Genomic DNA, 16,070 nt, shown 5'->3' on the forward strand with positions numbered 1-16,070 from the left:
CCTGCCACGCCCACCAAGCCACGCCCACAGAACCGGTAGTAAAAAATTTTGAATCCCACCACTGGTGGGGTGGTCACAATAGTTTGATGGTTTACCTTAAGCATAATAAAATGCTACAGATTTCCCCAGTTTGGTTGTTGGGAAGATGAATTAAGCTTTGACTGGGGTTCAGTGTGACTTGGCTTCTAGTGTTAGGGGTAAATCAGAAACTTTTCCCTTGATGTTTCTTGATTGCATTGAATGCATCAGAAGTATTGAGTCTCAGGTTGTGAGAGAAGTACACTTGATTTTGGATGTCTCTTTTCTATGGGCAGATCTTAACTGTGGTGAGGATGAGCCAGGCAGGTCTTAACAGGTGATGATGATGAGCCAATTATACGGTCAGCCTTGTTCCCCACTTTGTAGAGCGGAAGCTTGGATTCAACTCTAGAGTCTTAACAGTAACAGAGTTGGAAGGGACCTTGGAAGTCATCTAGTCCTACCCCCTGCTCACGCAGGAGACCTGCACTAGGAATTCGAACCGCCGACCTTTCTGATCGACAAGGTCAGCATCTTAGCCACTGAGCCACCTAGTCAGGTACTGAGCCACCTAGTCAGACACAAAAAAAGTCTAATACGGTTTATCACATTATAGAGGTTTTTTTTCAGACTCCATGGCAGCATGATAAAGTTATAGTTGGCAAGGCTGTCCAGGTCTTCTGATGGAGGGTTTTGTTTAGTAAATGATGATTTTTGGTCACTGCCTGCAGGGTTTATGTTGTTGTTTTACAGGATTTCAGAAGTGGTTTGCCATTGCCTTCTTTTTAGGGGTGAGAGAGAGTGGTTGGCCCAAGGCCACCCAGCTTGCCTTGTCCTTAAGGTAGGACTAGAATGCTCAGTCTCGGCTGTTCACCGCCCTGAGTCCCTTCGGCAAGAAGGGCGGGATATAAATTTAATAAATAAATAAATAAATCAGTCTCGAGGATTCTAGCCAGGTGCTTTAAGCCCCAAATCAAACTGATTTATTCTGATAGATTTACTCCCAATATTATCAATTGGATTGATAAAACTGGTTAGCTTACAATACTTCTTCTACACACTCCTGAGATTTCATATCATCTGATAGGAAAAGAGAGTCCTATATGAATCTGCCAGATATTATTATAGTTTCCTAATTCACAAGAATTAATGTGCCAACTGTGTTATCTATAGGATTCATATGAGATTGTATTTCTATCTAATTATGCAGGACAGAAAGGTGGCTTAATTTGAAGGATGACAAGATTTAGGAATGCATCTGGAAAATGTGTTTTCAATTTGTTAGCTTCCTCCTCTTACAGCTTCTTTGAGCTCTTTTCAGCAATGAAAGAAAAGGCATTCAAAGCATGGAAGCATCTGATAACTTCACCTTTCTTGGCATGGTGCCAATGATGAAAATAGTATCTGGTTTGGGGCTCTGGTTTTAAGTAGGCTAGCTTTATGCCTGTTCACAGAAACCAGTACCTACTGTTTTTCTTGTGAAGGAAAACGTAGTGGGCCTGTACACTTCCATTCTAGGACAGTTCCATGGCTCAGACTTGTAACTGACACACAGCTTTAGAAAGACATAAAAGAAACCTGTGGTAGGCCAAGAGTAAAAGATCTGCTTTGAGAAAAACATTTGGATTTTGTTGTGCTTGAGAAGGAAACTGGAAGAAGGGTGTTTGGTGGGTTTTTTGTTTTGTTTTTTGATGGGACTCGCATCTTTCATTTTGGTATACAGCATTGTGTTCCACTGTTATTTCTTTGCATTGGTCTTGCATAGACAGAATAAATAACAGAGTTGAAAGAGAACTTGGAGGTCTTCTCATCCAACCTCCTGCTGAAGCAGGAGACCCTATACTATTCTGGACAAATGGCTGTCCAATCTCTTCTTTTAAATCTGCAGGAGCACCCACAACTTCTGAAAGCAAGTGAATCCATTGATTAATTCTTCTCACTGTCAAGTAATAAATATCTTTATAGTTGGCATGACCAAGCTCTAGTTACATTTAGTAAGTTTATGTAAGTAGAACTTGGTCCAGAGCTTGTTAGTTCTCATAGACATCATCAGCATGTAGTTCAAATTCCCAAACTGAAACCATGAATTTCCATTTGTGGGAGGACATAGGCTAAATCCCAATGAATTGCAATAAGTAGATTTCAAAAGCAGTGCTCTATCTCCTTTATACTTCAGTAACTGATGTGGTAATGCATTTCAACTTCACTGGCAAAGCAATAAATAAAAAGGCAGACCAGTAAAAAGGACTTTATTATTACATTGTTGTTGCTTTTAAACCTTGTACATTGGGCAGAGTTACTTTGGGGGTCGTGTGGCTTTATCAGTTGTTTGTAATTTTTTTAAAATACTATTTGTTACTGTCTAGTAAATGGCTTTCCAGACAGACAAATTGGCCAAAGTGAGGTAGGGGCAAGTCAATTATTTTCTAAAAATGAAGAAGGGCTGTCAAGAAAAATTAGCTGGTATAGGCATCTGCTAAAGAGGCAGGAAATGGAATACTTAATATGATGTTGCAACAAACTTCTCTTAGATGGTTGCGATATGGCACGCAAGTACAAAAGGAGGAAACACATTTCATCATTTTGATAGCCATGTGTTTAAGAATGTATGCCTATGGTAGGAAAGCTGATCTATCCATTTGAATATCCTTTTTGAAGTCAAAGGCTTCTTTATTTTGACTTAAGAAATTTAAAAGGGGAAAGGGTCACAAATACCAGTTTCTATCCGGCATTTTACCAGTTTTCTCTCTTACTTTATTCTTTTTAATAACGCACACAGATAACAGTAGTGATGTTGTTGTATTCAGCAACAGCAAGTCAGGATTTTCATAGTGGATTTTCTCCAATTTCGTCTTAACCTTGTTAAGATAAAATTCATTATGCAGAAAGCCATCACTTGTTTGAGAAAGAGGAGGAATGCCTAATGGAGTCAATTTGCATTAATTTGTTGGGTAAAATCCTATAACAGGAAGGACATCAAAAGACTGCACCAGTTCTTGTGCATTTAGTTGCCCTGTTGTTTTAAATTAAATTATTTGCTCCACATGCTGTGAAAATTTTAATCAATCATGTTCGATTGCTAGTTTTGCACCTAGTCCAGTTGAAATTACTATCTCAAGTAAGCAAAGCAACATTTTGTAATCTAGAGCAAAATCATACTTTTTTGTTCCGAAGATTGCCAGTTTAATTTCAGATGTTATCTGAAGTGGCAGGTGCTTTCTCACTTTCGTTTTTCCTCTTATATTTTTCCTGACAGGTTGCATGAAGAACTAAACAGACAGTTAAGCCTTCATATCACCTTGGAAAAATGCATACACCTGCACACTTTGAAGCTCTTTTTTAGAGTAGTATATATTTTGATCAACAGGTTTCTACTGAAATTCGGTTCAGACCTGTCCTTTGAAACACATTTGATACATAACTCAGGATGAAACTACACTGTTTAAAGAAAACATCAGCAGGCCATTTCTACTGTAATCGTAACAATTAAGAGTCAATAAATTCTGGTGGGACATGGGTAAAATGAATGAATAAATTAACAATATAATCCTATATACTGAGGCTGCATGTTATACTTACCTAAGAAAAAACTATATAAAATTCAGTTGGACTGATTTGTTTCCTTGTAAGAATCTGTAACTGCCAGATTCAATATTGCAATCCCAAAAATGTTTCTGCAGTATAAAGCCAATTCTCAGTTGCAGCAAAAGATTGGTAACATGGTATCTTTGTCCTATGTGAGGTTGATGGTCCATTTTTAAGTATTATTTTGGTTAAATGTGCAAATGATGGCTTCCTTCATAGGTATTTTCACAAACTAAATTAAAATTAAGTTCAAATTAGAAGTGGCGGGTGCAGTGCAGCCAGCATTATGTTTTCAGGTATGTCCATTTGCCTTTAAAAAAGCAGAACTAAGTTGATATTGTGGAAATCCTTGTGTAGGACAAAAACGTATGGGGAAAGAGTAGTGTCTTCAGTTCACTACTGGTAAATGAGTCAAAGTTATTCCAGAAAATCTAAGGTCATTTTGTTACTTCCCTTAAATACTTTGTAATAGTTTTTTAAAACTTATTTACACTAAACATTTAAATGGCTTTTTTCCCCCTTTCATTTAATCATATCTGATCCTCAGAGACTGCCTGGACAAGGCCCTGCAGTTTTCTTGGCAAGGTTTTTCAGAAGTGGTTTGCCATTGCCTGCTTCCTAAAGCTGAGAGAAATTGACTGACCTAAGATAACCCAGCTGGCTTTGTGCCTTTGGTGGGACTAGGACTCAGATTCCCAGTTTCTAGCCAGATGCCTTAACCACTACACCAAACTGGCTCAGGTGGCCATATAAGTGTTCTAAATAAATAAATCAATGTGTCAAACTACAATGGAGAAAGTCCATTTGAAAAGCCAACATAGCAAGTCACCTCTGTGATCATTTTTCATAGCGGAGATGTCTTAAAATGATAATCTTCTGGGGAAGATATAGTGATCTGAAGACAGCTCTACAAAAGCAGAGCCAATGACCGCAATAAAGATCAAGGAACCAAGAAGTAGACCAATTTCTTGGAACATCTTTAAACGAAGAGAAGACCCACATATATTCTGGACAGCTGTTCCTCGTGACAAGAATGCAGGGCAGCAGTTTTCCATCAGTTTGACCACTGGAAAATGATAAGATCATCTTGCTCACAACTGCAATAGAGACTTTCAAAAGCACTAAGTTAGCAATAGCAATCGCACTTAGACTTCATAGTGCTTTTACAGCCCTCTCTAAGTGGTTTACAGAGTCAGCATATTGCCCCCAACAATCTGAGTCCTCATTTTACCCATCTCAGAAGGATGGAAGGCTGAGCCGGTGAGTTTTGAACTGCCAAACTGCAGCTAGCAGTCAGCTGAACTAGCCTGCAGTACTGCACTCTAACCACTGCGCCACCTCAGCTCTTTTTTAAGTTCATAAAACTTTACTTCTAAGCTATTAAAGTTTTTTGGAATGACAAGTTTGAAAATGCTGAATAAATGAAACCTTAAAAATATAGCAATTGCACTTAGACTTATATACCGCTTTACAGTGCTTTACAGCCCTCTCTAAGCGGTTTACAGAGTCAGCATATTGCCCCCAACAATCTGGGTTCTCATTTTACCCACCTTGGAAGGATGGAAGGCTGAGTCAATCTTGAGCCTGGTGAGATTTGAACTTCCAAATTGCAGGCAGCCAGCAGTCAGTAGCCTGCAGTACTGCACTCTAACCACTGCGCCACTGAGGCTCTTCTGATATAAATCGAAAATAAATAGCAAAACACAAAATAAGATTTGGATCTTAGAAAGTTATAAACAGATTAAGGTTCCAAATAAATTGGAATAGTAAGACTTTTTCAATAAGTTTTTGGACTTAATTAAGAGAGGGGGGCACAAAATAAGGCAATGTTATATTATTGCCAAGAACTTTACATAATTACCAGAAAAGAAACTCAGCTGAAGGAAATATTTTAACCTTTTCTTATGTAAAAACCTTGCTTCTTTTCACTTCTGTTTGCTATCTTGCTGGAATAACAATTTATTGCAATAGATCAATGGTCAGGCCTCAGAGGTAAGGTATACAAGTAAATACTCTAAAGTAAATACTCTAAAGCTCTTAATTTAATTAAGAGTAAATACTCTAAAGCTCTTAATTGTTGTCGCTCATTAGAAGAATGTTAGTCTTTAACATCAACTTTAAAAGTGGGGATTCCATGTATTGTTGTTTCTACCTATATCCTAATAGGTACAATTGGGGCTTTTGGTCCCCAAGGTCCCATAAATCAAATCTGAGAACATTATTAATGTTTATCTAGATAAATGAAAAATATATTTGGTTTAAGTGAAGACCCTTGCAGTACAAGCATACAAATATATAAAGCCAATATAGCTGGATTTCAACATCGGAAAATGTATCATACACACGTTCTCTGAGGTCAACAGCAATCCTGCTGCATCTTGCACTTTCTTTTTTGCTACAGCAGATTATTCCATTTGCTTCACCAAAAAAAAAAAAAAAAGATTCTCATCTCTCAAAAGTGTTAACATTACCTCAGAATCTGTGAAGCTGTTTCATTGCTGAATAAGGGAAGGCCAAAGTTCTTTCTTTGAAGAGCAGTTACAGACAGGTTAATAAATAATACACAATGCTTTCACTTAGCCAATATCTCCATAGATGTATTCAGGGATAATGAAAGGAAAGTGGGAATATTGTAGGACAGTGGTTTTCTTTTCTTTACCACGGACCCCGTTTAAATATATTTTGTGGCCACAGCCCCCCAAGACTTAACTCAAGATTTAAATCATAACATTTCTGGCCCCCCAGAGGTCCATGGACCACAGGTTGAGAACTACTGTTTTAGCATAACTGGGATTTCACTTCAGCTTGATGAATGTGATCCTTATTGACTGGTTGATTATGTGCCATTGAGTTATTCCTAACATCTCCTTTTATTAAATTAATTTTTATTAGGGTTTACAAAGTCAAAACAAAACAATACTTTTTTAAAAAAAAAAAAGAAAAAAAAACCAAAAATGATAAAGAAAAAGACGAGGAAAGAAATAATAAAATAATAAACACATAAAGAAAGGGCTTCCGATTTTTATAGCAGTTATAAATGTATTTATATTTTATCTTGTCTCTCTAAGGTTATAGATTTCCTGACAATTCGAACAATTAATCAGAGGTATGACTTGCCCCCAGGAGTTGTGAATGTTCCAACACTGGAAGTTTTAAAGAAGAGACCAGACAATCATGGTATAGGGCAGGACTGTCAAACTTGCGTCGTCGTGGCGGCACCACGTGACGTATCAGGACTTTTTCCCCCTTTGCTAAACTGGGCATGGGTGTGACCAGTACATGATACATCCGACCTGCGGGCCACGAGTTCGACAGCCCTAGTATATAATTTCCTACCTAAGCAGGGAGTTGTATTAGAAGACCTCCAGAGCCCTTCCAACTCTGTTATTCTGCCTATATGTATCTAAATATATGAGATGCCTGTATATATGATATGATTAAAGATTTAATTATTAAATTAATTATTAAATTAAATTAGAGAAAAGAAGGATTAGGAGTGACATGATAGCTGTATTCAAGTATTTGAGAGGCTGCCACAAAGAAGAGGGGGTCAGCTTATTTTCCAAAGCACCAGAAGGCAGGACAAGAAACAATGGGTGGAAACTGATCAAGAAGAGAAGCAACCTGGAATTAAGGAGAAACTTTCTGAGGACAATTAACCCAGTGGAAAAGCTTGTCTTCAGAAGATGTAGGTGCTTCATCACTGAAGGTTTTTAAGAAAAAACTGGACAGCTACTGGTCTGAAAAGGTGTAGGGTCTCCTGTTTGAGCAGGGGGTTGGACTAGAAGACCTCCAAGGTCCCTTCCAGCTCTATTCTGATTCACACTGATAGACATATTCCATTTGTTTGTTTTTTCTACCGGTATTTGGTTAAATAAAAACTACTGTAACAACAATAATTGTCCAGATCAGGGGTGCAAAAATTGCAATGATCCCTAAATGGCAATCCAGGAGATAAGTTTTCTGTGTCTCTTTGCTTCATCCCAATTTTTGTATCTGGTAGACCTAATGTAAGAAACCTAATTTATAAATATGAAGCTTGGTTTGACTTTGAAATCATTACCAGTCACATTGTATCTAGGTTAAAATAAATAATAATTTTAGTTTATTATTAAATTATCCAATCATGCTAAATCATTCTATATGCAGAATGTAACTTCTGTTCATTAAGGAGAAAATATCTCCTTAGTTCTAGATTGCTTCTCTCCTTGATTAGTTTCCATCTATTGCTTCTTGTTCTTACACAAAAAGATGACCATATTTCATTATAATTAACCATACAGAGTCTGCTTCTGAAAGCAACTCATTCATAGGTCACAAGTAACATTAGCGTTCAGTCTATTGAGTGATTAAGGCCACATATTATCTTTCTAATGTTGAAGAACAACTCTTTTAGGAATATATGGTAAATCCATGTTTTACCCAGCACATATATAATTCAAAAGAACATGACATCTGAGAATATTAAAGTCTGTGTCAACGTCAGATTAATGTAATGACTTTCCCAAAAATCATTTTAGGTCATCAGAAAAAACATAATGTTTGCAAGAGACATTATTTTCATTGCATATCCAGAACCACGGTGTGGTACTCATTCTTTTTCTAACAAATAAATGGAGTATTTTAGTCTGATGAAAGATCTAGAGGCATTAAAACAATCTCCTGTTTTTAGATAAAATGAATTCCTTATTCCAGTCAATTTTTAAAGTTTGCATATTGAGTTGATTTATGGACTACAAGCATTTATAAATACTGTTGGATTTTTAGTCTCATGAAATTTGATAACCACTTCTAAAAAATCAAGTGCTTCTGGAACTGGAAGTACCTCTGGTCCAAACTGCGCTCTTAATAAATATAAGTAGTGTAAATATTATCAGTGGACAGCCAAGGCCTACAACATTTGTCCTTCAACAGATGAAATGATAAAAATTAATCATTATCATTTAATAACTAGTCTAAAGTTCACTAAAGGTGCTATATAGGAATATAGGGCCTAGTAAAGACTGTTCAGGGCAAATATACAAAACAGAGATCACAATTGTCAAATTTGTACTCAACCTCCTTATCTCAGTTGGCCTTGATAGCGTAAAATAAGTGGGTTTAAAAAGTTAAAGTCCTAGTTTGTTCTAAGCCTGATATCTGTAATTTAATAGTTCAAGGTGAAATAGTAAACTTAGTTGACGTTTCCCAGATTACTAAAGCAAGATTGTGACAAGACGCAGCCACAACCACAATCTTCATTATATTTCAGCTAAACCAAGATTGACCAGATTATTAGATACCTAGATACTAAGGCACAGGTATCAAACTCAATCGTGTCACAGGCAGGATCATGACGTATCCTTATGTTTTTTGCCTTTGTGGAACCGGGGTGGGTGTGGCCTGCTTGTGATGTATCTGGCCTGCAGGCCGCCAGTTTGACAGGCCTATAATAAAGGCATCCATATTTTGTATCAGGTAAGATTTCAGCGTACAAAAGTAATAAGGATAGCCCAGGGGTGAAATCTACTTACCTTCCCAACTGGTTCAGAAGTGCATGCTCCGCGTGGACTCTCTGCGCATGCGCAAACCCTTCTGTGTATGCGCAGAGGGTAAAAAACAGGTTACTTCCTGGTTTTAACAATGACTGGGTGGGTGGGTGGAGCCTTGCGCCACCATCGCTACTGGTTCTCTGAACTACCAGTTGCCATCACTACCGGTTCGGCCAAACCAGTCCGAACCAGGAGCATTTCACCCCTGGGATAGCCTAACAAAAAAACCTATTGTATTTCTGTCCTTAATAGAAGAAGCTATAAAATAGGGGGAAATGTTCTATTTAACTGGACTCTATGTTCATGTATTTAACAGAAAATTGTTCAGGTTTCAGTTTATTTTACACTATATCTTCATATTTACATGTAAGGGTCTAGCCTGCATTTCTGTCAGTTTTTCTCCTGCAATAGGATGATTATAGGCAAACAGAAATTCTTATGAATATATATTTTGAAGCCCAGGTATGTATTTTTTATCTTTAAAACAGTCTTTTGTATACTGTAGTTTAGAACAAAGAAGAAGCAAAGGAGAGGATTACTTAAGTCTTAAGCTATTATTTCTGCTGGCCAAAATAAACATAATGTATTTGTACTATATGACTACAGGGGAAAATAATAGGCAGTCTTCCCGATAGTAAAGTGTACAAATTGGGTGTGGAGGCATAATTATTAAACATTTGAATGTGTATTTTCAGGGGTCTTTAGTAGGGGAAGTCTGAATCCAAAGACAAAGTAAATGTCATGCTTTAGGATTAATACGAAGTACAACAGGCACTACAAACCTAAACATATTTATTCAACAGTAAAACTCACTGATAGGATTTTTTTTCCAGGTAAGTATCAGTATGATTGCATCCGGTATGTACATACTTAAGGGCGCTTAATTCTGAATAGATATGTGTCAAATTGAGCAGTATGGTTTTCACCTGTTAAGCAATAAGTTGAGCATAGTTTACTCAACCAAGAAAACATCTTTCTTTCATGTCATCTTGTTTTGAGGATGCTTGAGTAAAATTGTGGTTTAACCCAGGGTAAAATTCACTTACCTTCCCTACCGGTTCGCAAATGTGTGCACACTGCTGCTTAGGAAAGAAGGTCCATTTATTGATGAACAGAACCACAGCATGCAGTTCTGGGACAGCTGACAAATGATGAGTGCAAGGATTTTTATACAATTTCTGAAATGTTGCTGGGGGTTGTGCTCTTTGTCTTTTGCTATTCTAAAGGTGGTGGGTTAATCCTATTATGTCCTGTTCTTAGAATTTGGGTGGAGAAGGTTGTAAATTTTAATGCCATCACTGGAGTTGAAGGTGTTTTGTTTGTGAATAGGCTATTACTATTGTGAATAGGCTATTACACTATTACTTGGGCTTCTTGCTTAGAATATATTGCCAAAAACATATTTAAAAATTTGTCGCCAAATTCCATATACTGTAATTGTTATGCCATAAATTCCCAGTTGACGTTATCGAATGCTTTTTGAGCATCTAAAAATAGCAGCGCTACCTGTGTGCCACTATGTATCTCATAATATTCTAAAACATCTAGTATTATTCTTATATTATTTTTCATTTGTCTTTTTGGTAAGAAACCATTCTGGTCGATGTGAATAAACTCATTTAAAAACTTTTTTAGACGACCGGCTATTATTGATATGAATATCTTATAGTCTGTATTTAGAAGAGATATAGGTCTATAGTTTTTAATTAGTGTCTTATCAGAGTTCTCCTTTGGTATCAGTGCAATGTTTGCCTCCACCCACGATGATGGTATTTTCGCCTCTTCTAACACTGTGCTATATACTTCAAGTAAGACTTGTCCTAGGCTATCTTGCATTTCTTTATATTGATAGACCATCAGGGCCTGGTGTCTTATTATTTTTTTGTTTTTGGATTGCCTCTAATAATTCTGACATGGCCCAGGATTTCTTAATTGGCATCTGCTGTAGGCTATTTAGAAAGACTGAGGGCAGTTTTCTGCCTCCAAGAACATCTTTCTCCATTTCTCCTTTGGGAAAATATAATATTATACCTCTTTTAATATTCCCCAAAATATTTTATTCTCAGGGGGAGTTTCCCACAATACATACAGTAATTATGCAATTATAATACATACATGCCAGATTCTGCATTCTGGAAGAAGTCACATAGAAAGATTTTTCAGTAGGTGTGGAAGGACTTATTTCCCAATGATCTAAAAGTGCCAATTATGAAATTTAAACTGCTAAAATACAGAAAGTTTGGAGTACCCCTGCAGCCAGATTTTATGTAAGTTAATCATTTCTGAAATCAACTAATCAGCTCAATATGTTCCCAAAGGCAACCTATCTTTATATTCCAATTTAAATATATTTTTCATATACTGTAGCCCTGATTTGGGATTTTGAATTCTCCCTATGCTATTGCAAACTGATAAAAATCAAAATATTGCTAGGGCAGTAGCTCTGTACCAGCAGTGTAAGGTATGGATCCACAATTATATCATACATATTCTAATATCATCATGCAAGTATTAAAGATTGTGTAATTTATTTCTGTAGCATCAGGAGCCATCAGGTCATTTTCTCTCTGCAGATATCCATGCTTGAAGGTTTTGTTATCAATTATATGACCAGTTCTTCCAAACAAATCAAATCATTCAAAATATACTAATATTTCTACCTAGAAAATATTTTAACAGAAACAATGATGATAATATTCTTAGATAGCAGTAGTAATAGGCAGATTTCATAATTGGCTATTTTCCTCCCTTTCCCCTGCCATGTATAACTTAGATTATGAATCCCTTGGCTAAAAGACCGTTTATCTATGTCAGTATTAAAGACTTACTATCTCAGGGGATCCGAAAGAAAAATCATGGAAGGAGAAACATTTTTCGATGAGACATCTTATTCCAAACTGTTGAGCTTTGTTTTCAGGCGATATAAGAAACAACAGGTAAACAGACTGTCAAAAATCCAAGTGGCATGTTGCATTATTCTGACATTTTTATGGTGTGGAATATAAGAAGAAAGAATTCTCCATTTTCAGCTATTTCTGTTAAAGGGAAATTAATTCCAATTAACTGGTGAAAGCCCTGGAAACAGCAGGGATGTACAAGCAAGCAAAACTTATTTTAAAAAATGATTTAAACTTCATTTTACAGCGGCCATGAAAGAGGCCACCGTAAATGTGCTTATTTCAAATCAGTGAAGGTTAACTTCCATGTGAATGGATTCAAGTGTCTTTCATACTTGAATGTTCATTTAAAAAACTGACAGTCTTGATTCCCTATCATCCTTGATCTCTATTCTCTTTCCCCGCAAATTGTCGGAGTATATAGGATATATATACTCAGTATATAGGATCATTAGGCAACCATCTCATCTCAGATTGTGAATGAGAAATATAGTACAAGCACAACAAAATCATTTTATTTCAAAACTCTCTCTTATAGCTCTTGCTTTATTTGCCTCTGTGCATTGCATTTATCTTCTGTTTGTTGTCTGATAACTCAAGGTAGTGTTTGTCTCTTCTCTCCTAAGTGGGGTTGCCTTTAAATATATATTTGACTCCTAAATAAGTCCATGCAATCTAAGGTTGTTTTTCCTATTTTTTTCCTTAAGAACAATAATCATGAGAGCTACATCAATCTAAAGACTGACCCAAAGTCAGTGAGCTATCTGAGTGAGGTTTTGAATCTAGGTTATTTTAGTCCTATTCCAGCACCGATAGATATAGAGAGTAGTTTCAGAATAGGGTATATTGTATATTGTATATTGTTTTTTGTTTCCCCCTGCATAACTGATATGTTATACATATCTACACTATAGGAAGCACCCAGATGACAAGTTTGATTTGAGGTAGTTTTAATTTAGTAGTGAAAAAAGTCCATTTTGCCACATTTCAGCATTTATTGAAAAAAAAAACATTTCATTTCTACTTCATTATGTACACCTTTGTTCTCCTATGCACCACCTGGCAGAAATGGATTTCTTTGTATCATAATTTTTGCAGCTGGGAGATCACCAACCCTTGTATGCATCTTAGAAAACCTACCCATCACCATGTGCTTTCTAAAACTGGGAGCCAGACTCACAATACAAGCTACTTGAATGAGCAGTGTATTTACTGAGATTATTTTCTTTGATTTTCTTAGGTATGTTGTTAATATAGCTCAAATAATGACTCCAAAAGGTCAAAGGGGCAGGGTCTTTAGCATGCACGGGAAGTATGTTAAAACCATTTCACTAATAATCCAGGATGTTGAAGCCATGACTTAACCATGAGAACTAAGCAGCTAGGAATATAATTTGATTTCCCTTTTTGAATAATGAAAGAAAAAAAATATGAATGGCACCAATGAAACTAGAAAAAAAATTGGCTTGATAATAAATATAGTAAGCATGTAAGTACAACTGACTCCATGTTGCTTTACAGTGGTATTTTCTGCATTTGCTCTTTGCTTCCACTTCACTTCATGATGGTTAATTTGGTCCTATCTCAAGAGTTTGGGGGGGGGAAGACGCTCGCTCCATTTTGGATCTTTTAGATACATGTAAGGAAAGTCAGATCTTCTGGTTCTTTACTCTAACATAATGAATTGAAGTATCTAAAAAAAAATTTTAGTTCTTCAAATGTCACCGTTCAAAACATAAGCTATACAGGTATGTGGTTGGAATTGGCAACTGTAATTGAAGCTTTGTATCTTTTGGCCCTAACAAATTATATTACTTTCTTACAGTTCAGAAAATGAAAATGGAACAGAAGAAAAGAAGAAATCAGGAAAACCAGGCTTTGGGGTGCCACAAATATCATTTAATGAGGCTGATTGTTTTGAAGACCAGAAAAAAGTTGCACTTGCACGGTAATGAACTAGATTCATCTAGAATCAACTAGATAAACTTTTAGATTAGATAAATGGTTAAATCTCTACTAAAGAAAAATGACAACGTATTTTGTGAATGTTGGAGATCTTTGAATTCATTGAGTTAAGTTTCTACATTATCTCTGATCAGGATAAACTTTGAACCTTTTCTGTAAGATCTGGCTTTCCCTTTTATATTAGTCTCTCCCAGTTCCCAGCCCAATAGGGAGAGAGCAAGGACATCTGTGCAAATCCAACCATCACATCTCTGTGTGTGCCTGACTAATTTGCAGATGCCAAGCACTGCATTTGAAAGTATAGAAGGGCTGGAAGTAAATTAATCTGGATGCAATTACACATTTCTCCTAATTGTTTACAGGTTCTTGCTCTTCTTATTTCTAGAACATCTGGTTTTAATTCTTTGGATGGCATATATTTGGAATTGTGAATAGTCCTGTATATAAGTGCACGAATTCCTCTTCTCTTTCTTAGAGCAGCAAAACTAACATGACTGTTGGAAAATGAAATAATGCCGTTTGAAACTAGAAACAAATGTTGGGATTTTGCCGGTTTTCCAAATAATAATTCTTCAGAAAAATTACATTAAGAGAGCCATTCCCAAGTTTTGGAGGCTAACTAACACATTTTGAGAACTTGACATAGGCTCGCTCACAAAATGGCTGTATGGAGCTCCAATAGCTCCCTGTCCTTTTTTATTTTCTAAGAATGCCACTGGGTACACAATGGATCTCAAGACCATTTTTGGACATCAAGATGATGCAGCATTTTTCAAACTTAAAACAATCATAAAATTTAATTCAGATGAGATATGGAGCTTGTTGAGAGCCAAGAGGGGCATCTATAGCCACCCTTATACTCATAATTTAGATTTCAGTAGATATGTGTGATTTCTTCACTTTGTTCTCTCATAAACTGATCCAAGATTCCATGCTGGTTCAATCCAATAACAAGCATTTACCCATACCACATTTTTCCTTATTGCATATATGAACATATTATGCAATTTAGGGCATGTCAAATTTTTCAACTTTCAATTTCCAAACATTAGGGGTGCTCAAAAGTTGTGACATGCCTTGGGGACTGTAAAGATATTTTGGTTACTTTAATATAATTTATATGTACTTGGTAAGTAATTATATAAATATCATAACTTTTTAACGTTTTATTTGTTTCATTCCACTAAGTATTTGTCTTGTATTTTGTTTGCTTGTATATCACAGTGTGGTTTATATTTCCTTCCTTTTTCCTATGTTTCTGTATATCCTTATAATTATCTCTTTGAGAGTGGTGTGTATTTTTTTCTTCTCTGTTTGACAGAAGTACCCAACTGTGCTTTGGGGCAGAATTGAAGTTTTTGCCATTGTAAAAACTTGAAAAGAAGGGAGTATTTCCATTAATTAGAGGTCAGGAAAGGATTTAGTCAAATGAAATGAGAAGAATGTTGCCTGTGAGAAGGGTGGACTCTTCAGTCACATTCTTGGCTGTGTCAAAATGTTCAGTCTACTCAAGATACTTCACAGTATTAGGTTTGTGCAAAGTTTCAAAGAAGTGCTTTGCTATGTTGAAGATTCATTCAAAGCATAGCCGTTCAAAGCAGTGGGATCTCCTCACTTGTGAAAGCAAAGAGATGGAGTTGCTTCACTTCTGCTGCTGCAAAGTCCCTTTGACAACCTTTTTGTGGCTCTTCCAGTAGCCAGAAAAGCTTTGTGAATGCACAGTATAGTGAAGGCTGTAAGATGATGCAGAACTCTTCAAAAAGGAAATTGTGTCATGACTCCTATTTACAAGTTGAATTGCATTGGTCCATAATGCACAGTGCTTTATTGTGACAAATTTGACCACTCAAATTTTCTTAACCTCCAGAAATGTGATATTTAGCTCCCAGAATTGTCAGTAATGGCCAAACTGGAGGGGAATGCAAGGAACTGAAGTTCAGGTAGGGAAATGCTAGTATAGGCATCATTATACTCAGTGGTGGATTCCTCCTGGTTCGGCCCAGTTCCGCTGAGCTGGTAGCGGTGACAATATGATGTCACCGAACCAGTTCTGCCCCTGCCCCCCCACCCCCCA

At 36.5% G+C, this 16,070-nt stretch overlaps 1 protein-coding gene across 1 annotated transcript in view; it reads left to right on the plus strand.

Moving 5' to 3' along the window:
• Positions 1–16,070, plus strand: part of GRAMD2B (GRAM domain containing 2B) — a 38,833-nt gene that overhangs the window by 1,134 nt on the left and 21,629 nt on the right. Inside the window, exon 2 of the mRNA XM_034409982.3 lies at positions 13,857–13,979. Within this exon, the coding sequence (XP_034265873.1) occupies positions 13,857–13,979 (123 nt within the window). The remainder of the gene's footprint in view (positions 1–13,856; positions 13,980–16,070) is intronic.

The sequence above is a fragment of the Pantherophis guttatus genome, chromosome 2, assembly GCF_059756535.1.
Source record: "Pantherophis guttatus breed Tessera chromosome 2, ASM5975653v1, whole genome shotgun sequence".
Lineage (NCBI taxonomy): Eukaryota > Metazoa > Chordata > Lepidosauria > Squamata > Colubridae > Pantherophis > Pantherophis guttatus.